Source organism: Scyliorhinus torazame, chromosome 11 (assembly GCF_047496885.1).
Source record: "Scyliorhinus torazame isolate Kashiwa2021f chromosome 11, sScyTor2.1, whole genome shotgun sequence".
Lineage (NCBI taxonomy): Eukaryota > Metazoa > Chordata > Chondrichthyes > Carcharhiniformes > Scyliorhinidae > Scyliorhinus > Scyliorhinus torazame.
Genome location: NC_092717.1, coordinates 206,784,370 through 206,799,233, shown reverse-complemented (window position 1 = coordinate 206,799,233; position 14,864 = coordinate 206,784,370). Strand labels below are relative to the sequence as shown.

The 14,864-nt window shown below is 50.1% G+C and overlaps 1 protein-coding gene across 2 annotated transcripts in view; it reads left to right on the top strand.

The window, feature by feature from the left end:
• col22a1 (collagen, type XXII, alpha 1) overlaps positions 1-14,864 on the top strand; it is a 481,125-nt gene that overhangs the window by 431,824 nt on the left and 34,437 nt on the right. For both annotated transcript variants that reach the window (XM_072468265.1, XM_072468266.1), the window contains 6 exons: positions 5,742-5,795; positions 7,792-7,845; positions 8,980-9,033; positions 9,302-9,355; positions 11,598-11,642; positions 13,128-13,181. In XM_072468265.1, coding sequence (XP_072324366.1) covers positions 5,742-5,795; positions 7,792-7,845; positions 8,980-9,033; positions 9,302-9,355; positions 11,598-11,642; positions 13,128-13,181 — 315 coding nt within the window. The remainder of the gene's footprint in view (positions 1-5,741; positions 5,796-7,791; positions 7,846-8,979; positions 9,034-9,301; positions 9,356-11,597; positions 11,643-13,127; positions 13,182-14,864) is intronic.

The following is a 14,864-nucleotide window of genomic DNA, read 5'->3' as shown; positions in this document are numbered from 1 at the left end:
CTGCCTCCCTGAGGCACCCATTAGTGGTCTTTTCACAGGGCAGCAACCCATTCCTATACTAGTAAACTGACAGAAAGGACAGAAAGCAGGCCTAAATTGGGCACTTAATTGGTCGCCTGCCTCCAGTCTGCAAACTGCTGCTCCATTGCTGCTCCCATGCCTGGTAGTATCCTGTGGCTCCCCTCCCAACTCCCTTCTACTGTCATTTTAAAAGGCCTCCTGTCATTCAGTCTGTGTGATGAACGGTGACTGCCTTATCATCATGTAAAGTGATGTCCCCTTTAAGACCAGGCTTGGAACACTGGGGACTCCGCCTCTGGCTCCGCCCATCTGGGAGCCATACATAAAGGCCTGCCTCATGGTCTGTATAGCAGTCAGCTCTCGTCCAAATCTGTAGCATAGTTATTAGCCTAATAAAGCCTTCTTTACAGTTTAATCTCTAAGCATCATTATTGAGGGTATCTCAATTTATTAGGCTAAACTAGATTCAGGATGGACGCAGGCCTAAAACCAGAGAAGCTCAATCTGGAAGCACGAACGCCGGAGGCAAAGGAAATTTTTAAATACTGGCTGCGGTGCTTCGAGGCCTACCTGGACTCCGCAGAGACTTCCATCCTGGGGCCACGCAAGCTGCGTCTACTCCACGCCCGTGTGAGTCACAGAATCTCCGCCACGCTCGAAAAGGCGACGAGTTATGAGGAAGCGATTGAGTTGCTCCGCAAGCGGTTTGTCAAACCCGTCAATGAGGTGCACTCCCGGCATCTGCTCTCTACCTGCCGGCAGCGCTCGGGGGAATCGCTCGACGAGTTTGTTGAGAAACTCACCGCGCTGGCCAGGGACTGTGACCATCAGGATGTGACAGGGGAAGTCCATATGAACCTGCACATCAGAGATTCTTTCGTGTCCGGCATCCGCTCGACCTACATCCGGCAGCGACTGCTCGAAAATGGGGCAAAAGACCTCCAGGAGACGCTAACGCTCGCCTCCTCACTGGAGGTGGCCCGACATAACTTGGGTACGTACCCCGCGGGCTCTGCCAGCCCCCCCCGGACTTCCTCAGACTCGCCCGTATTACAGGCCTGCGCCACACGGCGACCCGCTCACCATGGGGGCACACCTTGCTACTTCTGCGGGCAGGGCCAGCACCCACGCCCACGCTGCCCAGCCCGCTCCGCGATCTGCAGCGACTGCGGGAAGAAAGGGCACTTTGCGAGGGTCTGCCTGGCCAGACCCAGGGGCCAGAAAAACAAAGAACAGCCGGCTCGAAAATCGGGCTCCCAGGCCTGCAGGCCTCGCAATGCTGCTGCGCACCGACCCGACACGGCCTCTTCTGACGCGTCATCAGCCTCGTGCGAATCATGGGAGCGGCCATCTTCTCGACCCGACACGTGCGACCAACGGCAGCGGCCATTTTACGACTCCGACTACCCGCGTTCACCCTCGATCAAACTCGGCCAAAACACCTGCAGGATTCCATGATGCAGGTCCAGGTCAACGGGCATGACACTGCATGCCTCTTCGACTCCGGGAGCACGGAGAGCTTTATCCACCCTGAAACGGTAAGGCGCTGCTCCCTACGCACCCATCCCACATCCCAAACCATAGCCCTCACATCTGGGTCCCACTCGGTACAAATCACGGGGTACTGTATTGCAGATCTCTCGATCCAGGGTGCCAAATACACCCGTTTCAAATTTTATATCCTCCCTCACCTCTGTGCCCCCCTGCTGCTCGGACTGGATTTCCAGTGCAGCCACCGAAGCCTGACACTGAAGTTCGGCGGACCCTTGCCCCCCCCTTACGGTGTGCTGCCTTGCGACACTGAAAGTCGCACCCCCCTCGCTATTCGCTAACCTCACTCCTGACTGTAAGGCCGTCGCCACCAGGAGCCGGCGCTACAGTGCCCAAGATATGGCTTTTATCAAGTCAGAGGTCCAGCGTTTACTGGGAGAGGGGGTCATCGAGGCTAGCAACAGCCCTTGGAGAGCGCAAGTGGTGGTAGTCCGGTCCGGGGAGAAGAAACGGATGGTCGTGGATTATAGCCAGACCATAAACCGATTCACGCAGCTTGATGCGTACCCCCTTCCTCACATCGCGGAAATGGTAAATCGGATCGCCCAATACCGAGTCTTTTCCACGGTCGACCTCAAATCTGCCTACCACCAGCTCCCCATCCAACCAAAAGACCGCCCCTCTACTGCCTTCAAAGCAGCCGGCCGGCTCTTCCACTTCCTCAGGGTCCCCTTTGGTGTCACAAATGGGGTCTCCGTCTTTCAAAGGGCGATGGACCAAATGGTGGACCAGTACGGTTTGCGGGCTACATACCCGTACTTGGACAATGTCACCATCTGCGGCCATGATCAGCAGGACCATGACGCTAACCTCAAAAAGTTCCTCCAGACCGCCCGAGCCCTTAACCTGACCTATAACGAGGGCAAATGCGTTTTCCACACCACCCGGCTGGCCATCCTCGGCTATGTCGTGGAAGACGGGGTCCTAGGTCCCGACCCCGACCGCATGCGCCCCCTTAAGGAACTCCCTCTCCCCCGCAGCCTCAAGGCCCTCAAATGGTGCTTGGGGCTTTTCTCCTATTACGCCCAGTGGGTCCCCAAGTATGCGGACAAAGCCCGCCCACTCCCAAAGACCACCACTTTTCCCCTCTCGGCTGAGGCCCAATTGGCCTTCAACCGCATCAAGGCCGACATCATCAAGGCCGCCATGCACGCGGTGGACGAAACCATCCCTTTCCAGGTAGAGAGTGATGCATCAGACATCGCCCTGGCTGCTGCCCTCAATCAAGGAGGCAGACCAGTAGCGTTCTTCTCCCGAACCCTCACCGCCTCCGAGATTCGACACTGCAGTCGAAAAGGAGGCACAAGCCATTGTGGAGGCTGTGCGGCGCAGGAGACACTACCTCGCCGGTAGGAGGTTTACCCTCGTCACCGACCAACGGTCGGTCGCCTATATGTTCGATAACACGCAACGGGGCAAAATAAAGAACGATAACATTTTGAGGTGGAGGATCGAACTCTCCACCTACTCGTACGATATCAAGTATCGTCCAGGGGAGCTCAACGAGCCCCCAGATGCCCTGTCCCACGGCACATGCGCCAACGCGCAGGAGGACCGCCTGCAAGCCATCCACAATGACCTCTGCCACCCGGGGGTTACCCGGCTCGTCCATTTCATCAAGTCCCGCAACCTACCTTACTCAACCAAGGAGGTCAAGGCCATGGTCAGGGCCTGCCAGGTCTGTGCGGAGTGCAAACCGCACTTCTATCGGCCAGACAAGGTTCGGCTCGTGAAGGCCTCGGGCCCCTTTGAGCGACTGAGCGTGGATTTCAAGGGGTCCCTCCCGTCCACCAACCGTTATGCCTATTTCCTCACCGTGATCGATGAGTTCTCCCGTTTCCCATTCGCCATTCCCTGCACCGACATGACCTCAGCCACGGTGATTAAGGCACTGCACAGCATCTTCACCCTGTTCGGTTTCCCTGCTTATATCCACAGCGACCGGGGTACATCGTTCATGAGCGATGAACTGCGTCAGTATCTGCTCAGCAAAGGCATCGCCTCGAGCAGAACGACCAGCTATAACCCACGGGGAAACGGGCAGGTGGAGAGGGAGAACGCGACCGTGTGGAAGGCTGTCCTTCTGGCCCTGCGGTCGAGAAATCTCCCAACCACCCGCTGGCAGGAGGTCCTACCCGATGCCCTACACTCCATGAGCTCACTCCTCTGCACGGCCACAAATGAGACCCCTCATGAGCGATTGTTTTGCTTCCCCAGGAAGTCTACCTCCGGGGTCTCGCTTCCACCTTGGCTGACGGCTCCGGGACCTGTTTTTCTCCGGAGGCACGCGAGTAGCCATAAAACGGACCCCCTAGTTGAAAAGGTCCGACTACTCCACGCCAACCCCAGTTACGCCTACGTGGAGTACTCCGACGGCAGGCAAGATACGGTTTCCCTCCGGGATCTGGCGCCTGCTGGATCCTCCACCACAGACGCCCCTTCCCGCGCCGCTCCCCTGCAGGACCCGTCGCCCCCTACAACACATCCCCTTCCGGCCCTACCACCCGTTGGTGAGCTCCTACCGTGCGCCCCCCCTACCGCTACCCCCGGCCCTGCCTAGTTCCTCTGCCCCGGCTCCACTAACCCCGGCCCTGCCTAGTTCCTCTGCCCCGACCCGGACCGAAGCTCCGACCGCTGTGCTCCCGGATGTGCCCTCAACCGGGACGTCCGTGCCCGCCGCACCACCGCCCAAACTGAGGCGATCGAGGAGGACGATCCGGCCGCCGAGACGGATGGACCTATGATGGCACTTCACCCCCGCCGGACTCCTTTTTAAACAGGGGGTGAATGTGATCAACGGTTACTGCCTTATCATCATGTAAGGTGATGTCCCCTTTAAGACCAGGCTTGGAACACTGGAGACTCCGCCTCTGGCTCCGCCCATCTGGGAGCCATACATAAAGGCCTGCCTCATGGTCTGTATAGCAGTCAGCTCTCGTCCAAATCTGTAGCATAGTTATTAGCCTAATAAAGCCTTCTTTACAGTTTAATCTCTAAGCATCATTATTGAGGGTACCTCAGTCTGTTTACAGAGGACTGGGAAAGGCCCAAACACAAAAAAACACATCTTCCCCGCTGTTCCCTGTCAGCATTCCACGAGGACCACTCCCTCCATAATACCCTGGCCCACTCCTCCCTCACACCCAACTTCACATCTCCTTCCCAAAACACCTTACATTACAATCACCGAAGGTGCAACGCCTGCCCCTTTATACCTCCTCTCTCCGCACTATTTTGCCCTTAACACTCCATTCAGATTCAGCAGCATTTCACCTGCACCTCCTTCAATTTGGTCTACTGTATTCTCTGCTCCCATTGCAGTCGTCTCTACATTTGGGATACTAAACGCAGACTGGGTGACCGCTTTGCGGAACACCTTCACTCAGCCCACAAGCATGACCCTGACCTTCCTGCTGCTTGAAGTTTTAACTCAGCACCATGCCCTCATGTCCTTGGCCTTTTGCAATGCTCCAGTGGCGCCCAACACAAACTGGAGGAGCAGAGTCTCATCTTCTGATTGGGCACGTTACAGCCCTCAGGACTCCACATTGAGTTCAACAACTTTAGACTGTGACCTTTTTCCTCCATCTTAATTCCCTTTTTTTTAATATCTCATACATATTTTGTCTCCATGCAAAAAAAAACTCCCTCGCCCACTGGACCATTTTTCACTTGTTCTTAAGTTTGCTACATCTTTGTTGCAACCTCCTCCAGCTCTCACTGTTCTCGATGTACCCTCTTACACAGTGGGCTGGATTCTTCTGCCCTGCCCACCGCAAGATCACCACGAGTGGGATGTAGAAAAAGGTCCATTGACCTAGGGTGGGCATTTCCGGTTGCCCTGCAGGCGAGGCCAGAAAATCCCCTTCAGTGTAATATCCAACACATTTTCCATCTCTTTTCATTCTGACAAAGTGTCAAACAGACTCAAAACATCAACTCTGTTTTCTCTCCCCACAGATTGTCAGACCTGCTGTGTTTTTTCAGCATTCTCTGTTTTGGGTACAAATTCAATCTTGGTGCCCGAATTAGTTCCTTGTCAAATTTGACTGTCAACTGGATAACAATAGAATTGTGCGTTGGCTTTTGTTAGTAAGTCTGCAGCCAAACTCTCCTTTACAAGTGGCATTAGGGACATGAGCTCAGCAGCATTTTTTTGTTCTTCCCAGGGTGCTGATGGTATTCCAGGACCTCCTGGTGCACCAGGCCTGCGTGGAGAGAAGGTAAGATCGAGATAGATTCAAATAGATTGGGGACAAGTGACTTTCAAAGAAAATATATCCTCATCCATATTATGCAACACTGAGTTGTTACAAGCTTTAGGAAGAAACGCTGTCCAACCCCACTCATCATAGTCCAATCCGCCAAGTCAAGGGACAGCAAAATAATCTGTAACCATGGAGACTGCCATGGTAACCTGATAGCAGGTATGAATGTTCTGGAGGAATAAAGGATAAACAAAATGAAGCCAGAATTATCAATAATAATATTGTTTTATGATAAGCTCACCTAAACAAATAAGTCAGAAAGATCTGGAAATTCACAGTAGACCCATCATCAGTTTCTGTAACCGGAAAGCGAGTAGAGATCAGAACAAAGCCAGTGGGAGATAACAGAGGCAAATTCAACTCTCTGGTGGAGCACCAGTGAGGTTGACAGTGAGGGAGGTGCTGCAAGCGGTCTGCTCTATTTTAATGGGCAGGTCCATCTAAAATGTTGCAGGTGATCTGTCAGGTTCTAGAGGCAACTTGCTAGATTCACTGACTATTACACCATGGGGTGGGTTAATGGGATCTTATTGAAACATACAGGATACTGAGAGGCTTAAAACTGAGATGAGGAGGAATTTCTTCAGCCAGAGGGTGGTTAATCTATGGAACTCTTTGCCGCAGAAGGCTTTGGAGGCTAAATCACTGAGTGCCTTTAGGTCAGAGATGGATAGATTCTTGATTAATAAAGGGATCAGGGGTTATGGGGAGAAGACAGGAGAAGGGGATGAGAAACACATCAGCCATGATTGAATGGCGGAGCAGACTCGATGGGCCGAATGGCCTAATTCTGCTCCTGTGCCTTATGGTCTTAATGCGAATGGCAAAGTGGAGAAAAAGGTGCCAATTTGTATCTATTCATAGGCAACCTGCTGAATTAGGCTAAAACCACCAGGGAAAGAGCAGTGCTTCATTTTAAATAAAGCTGTTGGGGAGACATCGAGGTTAGTGTAGTGTTTTTGTTTGAACGACTTTGCAGGGAGTTTCTGCCAGGCAGAGAGTAGAGTGAAATCCTCCCCCCCCAGTTAGTCAAATCCCAAACAAGACCAAGTTGGGAAAGAAGTGAATAACCTCGAGATGCTCCATGCAGTGGAACTGATCATGGTCAAACTTGTGGAGTGGAATTTTCCGTCCCGCCAGCCCCGTTTTCCTGGCACGGTGCGCCCCTGCCGGTAGTGGGATCCTCCGTTCCAGCATCTGGCTAATGGGGTTTCCCATTATGGCTATCCCACACTGTCGGGAAACCTGCAGGCATGGGTGTGCTGCCAGCGAAGCGGAGGATCCGGCCGACGGAAAATCCAACAGGTGATCCTTACATTGGGCACATATTTTTATAGCTAGGGATAGCTAACATTTTCCCAGCACTGCTCGTCCGTGCCCTCACAGGGTTGTCTCCATCCTCCAGTTTTAATTCTACTTCGGACTCACCTCCTCAAGGAAATGCCAAGATTTCCTGATTCCCCTCCCCTGATCACTGGACTAATCGACATTCCACAAACTGTACTGGCAGCTCCCCATTAGATGAGGTCCAGCCATGAAAATGAGTTAATCACCTTGCTGGCGCCATCATTCTACCCACCCAACACAAACAGGATCCAACACAAAAATCGCTGTCATTCAAAGAACAGGCCAATACCTTGTGAAGGTTTTAGAGATTGAAAATTAGTTCAATTGGGAGTTTTAGGTGAATAACGACATAAAATGTAGAATCTTATTATGAATACAATATTGCCCTGTGATTGCTCGAAGAGGTTTAGCATTGATACAGGCTATTGCCCAGAACTATCTTAAATATAAAAGTTCCAGCAAGAATGAAAGTGAGGTGTTCTTTGGAAAGAGCGATGACAGTACAAATGAACAGACAGCCCAAGCTATTGAATATAGCTGCCGCTTAACAAATGGGAAAGGATTCCTGGTCAGTGTTAATGGTTGAATCTGTGGATATTTCCAGGGGAAGGAAGGCACACGAGGAAATCAGGGGCCTGCCGGATTGTTAGGACCACCTGTGAGTAATCCAGCTCTTCACATTCTTTTGTTTTCAGTCCAGGGTTGCTTGGGATAATGCACAGCACTGTTTAACTCTCAACGCACAGACCTCCCTCTGCCTCTTCCTCGACTGTTTGGAACATAGAACTGTACAGCGCAGTACAGGCCCTTCGACCCACAATGTTGTGCCGAACTAGTCTGAAACTAAGATCACATCAACCTACTCCCAATCATTCTAGTGCACTCCATATGACTATCCAATAACCGCTTGAAAGTTCCTAAAGTGTCCGACTCCACTACCATAGCTGGGAGTGCGTTCCATGCCCCAACCACTCTCTGAGTAAAGAACCTACCTCTGACATCCCTCCTATATCTTCCACCATGAAACTTATAGTTATGCCCCCTTATAACAGCTACATCCACCCAAGGAAAATGTCGTTGAACATCCACTCTATCTATCCCTCTCATCATCTTATACACCTCAATTAAGTCACCTCTCATCCTCCTTCGCTCCAATGAGAAAAGCCCTAGCTCCCTCAACCTTTCCTCATAAGACCTACCCTCCAATCCAGGCACCATCCTGGTAAATCTCCTTTGCACCCTTTCCAATGCTTCCACATCCTCCTTATATTCCTTTAAAAAATGCTTACTCTCTGCCCAATTTCTTGCCTTTCTCCTCTGAAAATTATTTCCCCCTTTTATTGCCGCATTTCTAAATGTGCAGAGCCTTCCTTTGTTTCACTGTCCTCTTCTCTGTTTCCTTCTGTTCTACCTGTGTACTTTATCTTTGTTGACTTTGCTGCTGTTCCTTCTCGCATGTTGCATCCCCCCTCTGCTTCTTTTTCCCTATCCTTAGCAATCGCATCTTCCCTCCCCCACACCTTCCATTTCTCGACCTGCCATTTTAACTCTTCTTGTGAGCTCCGCTGATTTCATTGATCTTTGAGCTACTCCTCGCACTCATGCATGGATGATGTTCTTTTGTAAAGCTTTGACAGTGAGGGGCTGATGCTTGTGCTGGCTCCTCGATGTGGTATGAGTTCATTTCATTTATGCATGTGTTGGACCTGGAAAAAAGTCCCAAGGAAAAAGTACAGGTGAAGATCACTCTACCCTGGAACTAAGTAGGAGTCAACTATTATTTTCTTCACAGGGTCTTGCAGGAAATGATGGAAAAGATGGGAAACCTGGGCCTGCAGGAGAGCTGGTAAGGAACTGAAACATTCTTCTTCATATATCCAGTGTTTAAAACTACAAATGCTATATTCTCCTGGAAAATAAAAGTATTTAGGTGTGTGGTTGATTAAAGTCAGTGCCTAACCTGGCCAAAATTCTTTCAAAAGTTTTAATTGGAAGTAAAGTACATTGATGCTTGCTTCACAATTTGTGCTCCATCTGAATTCAATAAGGAATTATTTAAAGGATTGTTATTGCACGGGCAAAATTATTCAACAGTCTTTGCTTTTGCATTTCAGGGCAGGCCAGGTAACCCTGGGCCTCCTGGCAGGAATGGGCTCCGAGGAATCCCTGTAAGTATTGCATCTGAAATTAACATATTTATAATTAACATAATCAACAAATACAAAGTACTGCGGATACTGCCATAGCTTCCTCAGAGTGGCAATCAGCGGCAGATTACCACACTGTACCCACTTACCTGCACTTAAATTCTTAAATGCCTGTCTCACCCGACCTTCCTGTCTCAGACCGGGTGAGATTCAGGCAGCGCAGCGAGTCCGGGCTCCAACGGCAAAGTGTAAAAGAAGTGGAGCGAAGGAGGACATTCATTCCCCCTTTCTTTTACTGCAGTAGCTGTCATAAAGCAGGTGAGTTTAAATGTCCCATCAAAAATAAAAGGTCAGGGAGAAACTAAGTGTCTACGCGAAGTAAATCGATGTGTATGTGGGGGGGGGTGGGGGGAGGAGGTTCAGATATTGGGGGGAGGGGGTGTATGACATGGGGGAAGGATGGGAGGGAAGAAGTGTATAACATTGAGGTGGTCATTAAGGTCAGGGGCTGGTCGGGTCGGTGGGGAGCTGGGTCCAGTCAGGTCAGGGGGGTCAGGCGAAGTGGGGGGTGGGGATTGTGGGGAATCTCATGCAGGTGGGGAAAATCATGGGGCAGGGTGATTATTTTATTTTAGGTAGGGTGCGGGTGTCCATGTGGGGCTCGGTTTGAGTCTTTTAAAATAGTTACACTGGTGTTGGAAGTGCTGAGGCATTTTCTCAGTCGTTAGAGTAACTCTGAGTGTAAATATGGCAGAACCATCCAAAGTTAGCGCAGCGCAGTTGTCCACGTGAAGTTAGCACTTCTGAACAATTTCCAGGTAATGCCTTACCTGGGAACTTCCGAGAGGGATTCCCCAGCACATCTTAGGGTACCCCCAAATCCAACGCTGGAGAGGCAGGAAAGTGTGGGCCAGAAAGTTCTGGAAATTCTCAGCAGGTGTTTTGTGGAGCATCTGTTACAAAATAACATTTTCCAGTTTGATTTGACTGGTTTTCAGGCAGATATGAGTAAGTACAAGAATCATCATATCTTCAGTCAGTATCACCATAGCCAGGCCGTGCTGGGCACAAGGAATGCTAGTATGTTCTTGAAATGCTCTTTTGCTGAGGCAGTACATTTGAAAAGGCCACATACCTTGTGTTGCCCTATTATGTATTTTCTTTTATTCCCTTTTCTTCCCATGTACTTAATGATCTGTTGAGCTGCTTGCAGAAAAATACTTTTCACTGTACACTCGGTACACGTGACAATAAACAAATCCAATCCAATACAATCCAATCCAATTAAAGCACTAAAGTGACCACAAACCTACAAATATTTAATTTTAACTCAATTTAGTGCTGCTTCTCAGTTGCCCCAAAGACGGCTGCCTCTACCGTTCCAGATGTCGAAACCACAGCAGCTATTACCCTAGTCCAGAATGTGAAGTGGAAAGCTCGCTCTTGCTGGAAGCCTGATAGTCTGTGGCAATAGTAATTACTAGTGACTAAAGGGGGCTCATGACTGGTGTCCAAAGTAACAATTGGAGGACTTACAACCTTGAAGAAAGAAAAAGGCTACTTTAGGGTCTTCTTCATCTATCTGCGATTCTCCAATCTCAGTGCATGGCCCTGCACCAGGCCCATTTGATACCAGTTAGTTTGTGCACCTAACTGGTGAACTTCAAGGAAGATTAGGCTAGGAATGCCCCTCCTTACCTCATTTAGATGCCAATGCTCTACATATGTCTGTTTTAGACTGAGGTACTCTACCAATTTAGGGAAAGATGCTGGAAATCCCTAAATACGGCAAAGGAGTAGAGATGGAAACAAAATAGGAGCAGGAGGAGGCCATTCGGCCCTTCAAGCCTGTTCCACCATTCATTATGATCATGGCTGATCATGCAACTCAATCGTCTAATCCCACCTTCCCTCCATATCCTTTGATCCCATTCACCCTAAGTGCTATATCTAACTGCTTCTTGAAAACATACAATGTTTTGGCCTCAACTACCTCTTGTAGTTACAAATTCCACAGGTCAACATTCTCTGGGTGAAGAAATTTCTTCTCATCTCTCTCCTGTCCATATCCTCAGACTGTGATCCCTGGTTCTAGACATCCCCCACCATTGTGAACATCCTTCTTACATCTATTGGCTTGGCAAGATGACTTGGTAGAATATTTATTCAGAATACATATGTTTAAATGAGAGATTGGAACAAAATATATCTGATGAGGAGAATATTGATTTGAATTATTGATTTGCAAACTTACTTTACACAGGGTTTTAAAGGTCCGAAAGGTGCGTCCGGCTCAGTTGGCCTACAAGTAAGTATTGGAAGTGTGGAACAAGCAGAAGGTTGGAATGCAAAGAAGTGTCACAAAATACTGGGCGGGATTCTCCGATCCCCCAGCCACGTGTTTCTTGGAAGCGTGGTGTTCGCTGGCGGCGGGATATCTATTCCCACCGCTTGTCAAAGGGATTTCCCATTGAAGATACCCCACGCCGTAGGCAAACCCGCAGGATGGTGTGCGCCGTCGGCAGAAACCGAGAAGCCCAATGGTCAGAGAATTCCGGCCAGGGATTTAAGAAAGCTATTCTTGTATCACTATACAAATTGTGCCAATGTGCAACCACTGGGTCTCAATGTCCCTGGGCAATGGAGTGGCAAAATCACCCAGTGTTTCTGGTCCTATTCCTACCGGAAAAGAAAGTGGATATTCCCTCACTGGACCGTAAGAAGGTGCTTGACTTTGTCTTGTATAATTAGCGATTAGAAGAGTTACAAACCCACAGATAGATGGGGATATATTTAAACGATTTAGCAAATAGTTGGTTTGTAGATAATATTGAGTGTGAGACAGTTATTTCATTGTCAACCAGTTACCCGTAGCGTACCACAAATTTCAGTGGTGGGGTCACTGGGGATGAAATTGTTTTCTGCCAACAGCGGAATATGCTGTCATTTGTTCACTGTGTTCGATCTTCTTTCTACTGAAGTTCACAGAACGATAGTTCAGACTGATTTTTGGTGATCCATTTCCATTTCGTTATTGTTTTGGTTTGAAATGAAAAATCTTGGCATTCTTTTGCAAGTCAAAGGTGAATAGAAACTGTGTAACAGGCGGCCGATTTCTCTTGAGCCTGTTTCGCACTGCTGGCATCAATTTCATCTCTCTAACGTTTTGACTTGAATGATGATTCAAAGTAGGAAATTCTGTCCAAATTTGCAGACATAACAAAATTTGCAGCAGTGTCCAATGATGTATTCCAATACACAGAAATTCAAAGGAATCTGACAGCAATTCAATTTGGGAAATGTAAGGGGAAGAAATTTGGCAGAGGGAGGGTGATGTCCATCATGTACAAAATGTAAATGTATTGTACTAAGACGAAGCTTAGAGAACTGTGAAGGAATATCATTAAAGTATTTAAAATTATGTATTCCTATAATTCCGGTATCTGCTCGTTCGGCCTTGAATAAAGCCCCAAGTTCCAGGACTTTGCTCAGCAGATTTAAGATCCTCTCTACTACCCTTGCACTGGTAGAGAGGCCCTACAAGAATGTGTGGCAAAATATTTAGTCCACACAAGCAAAAGCTGTTCAGTTGTCATTGACCAAAATATTGGCGGCTTGGATCTCGTTTTTGCCTCATAGAATTTTAGAACTTTTGAGAAAAACAAAACCTTCGCCAGGGTAGTCAATTGGTAAGCCTAGACCAGATCTGAATCAAAATAATAGATAGGCAGCCTACTGCTCTGTGTGAAAAAATATGTAAGCATGAACATTAATTTGTGTTCTTCAATTACAGGGAGAAGCAGGAATGGTTGGGCCACCAGGTCAGCCAGGTTCATATGGGAAAGACGTAAGTTTCCACCATTGTCCCCTACCCAGCGGGGTGGGGGGGTCCCGGCGGGATGGAGTGGCGGGAACCATTCCGGCGTCGGGCCGGCCCAAAGGTGCGGTTTCTCCGCACCTTTAGGGGCCAAGGCCTCACCTTGAAGGGCTAGGTCCGCGCCGGAGTGGTTGGCGCGCCGCCGGTCAGCGGGAAATGCCTTTTGCGCCACGCCAGCCGGGGCCGAAGGGACTGCTCAGGCCAGCGGAAGTCCGCGCATGCGCGGGAGCATCAGCGGCTGCTGACGTCATCCCCGCGCATGTGCGGGGGGGGGGGTGTGACCCCCGCATCGGCCATCGTGGAGGCTATGGCTGAGGCGGAAGGAAAAGAGTGCCGCCACGGCACAGGCCCACCCGCGGATCGGTGGGCCCCGATTGCGGGCCAGGCCACCGTGGGGGCACCCCCCGGGGCCCGATCGGCCCGCGCCCCCCCCCCCCCCCCAGGACCCCAGAGCCCGCCCGCGCCGCCAGTCCCGCTAGTAAAGTAGGGGGTTTGATTCACGCCGGCGGGACTGGCATGACAGCAGTGTGACTTCGGCCCATCGCGGACCGGGGAATCGCCGGGGGAGGGGGCACGGTGACTGGCCGATTTCAGCCCCCGCTGAATTTTCAGTGCCGGAGAATTCAGTGGCCGGGGGGGGGGCGGGATTGACGTCGCCCCCCCCCCCCCCGGCAATTCCCCGACCCGGGGGGTGAGTCGGAGAATCCCACCCGAGGTTTTAAAAAAAAATGTCCAGGGTTGTGGGCTTGGCTGGCTAGGCCACCGTTTATTGCCCATCCCAAATTGTCCTTGAGACGTGATGAGCTGCCTTCTTAAAACACTGCTGATCATGTAGTGTAGGTACACCCACAGTGCTGTTAGGGACATAGTTCCAGCTTTTTGACTCTGTGACAGTGAATGAGCAGAGATATATTTCCAAACCAGGATGGAGAGTGGCTTGGAGGGGAACTTCCAGATGGTGGTGTTCCCATGTATCTTGCCCTTCTCGATAGTGGTGGTCGTGAGTTTGGAAGGTGCTGTCTTAGGAGCCTTTGGGGAGCTGCTGCAGAGCATCTTGGAGATGGAACACATGGCTGCTACTCTGCCATCGGTGGTGGAGGATGTGAATGTTTATGGATGGGGTGCCAATCAAGCGGGCTGATTTGTCCTGGATGTTGTCAAGCTTTGTGTTGTTGGAGCTGCACTCACCCAGCTAAGTGGAGAATATATTATCATACTCCTGACTTCTGCCTTGTAGATTGTGGACAGGTTTTGGGGAGACAGGAAGTGAGTTTCTCACCACAGGATCCGTAGCCTCTGACTGTTCTTCCAGCCACAGCATTTATTTATTTTTTTACTCATTTACGTGATCAGGGCAACGCTGGTTAGGCCAGCATTCATTGCCCATCCCTAGTTGCCCTTCAGAAGGTGGTGATGGTCTGCCTTCTTGAACTGTTGCAGTCCCTGAAGTGTAGGTACACCCACAGTGCTGTTAGGGAAGGAATTCCAGGATTTTGCCACAGCGACTGTGAAGGAACTGCGATATATTTCCAAGTCAGGGTGCTGAGTGGCTGGCGGTTCCCAAGTATCTGCTGCACTTGTCCTTCGAGATGGTAAGGATCATGGGTTTTGAAGGTGCTGTCTAAGGAACCTTGGTGAGTTACTGCAGTGTAT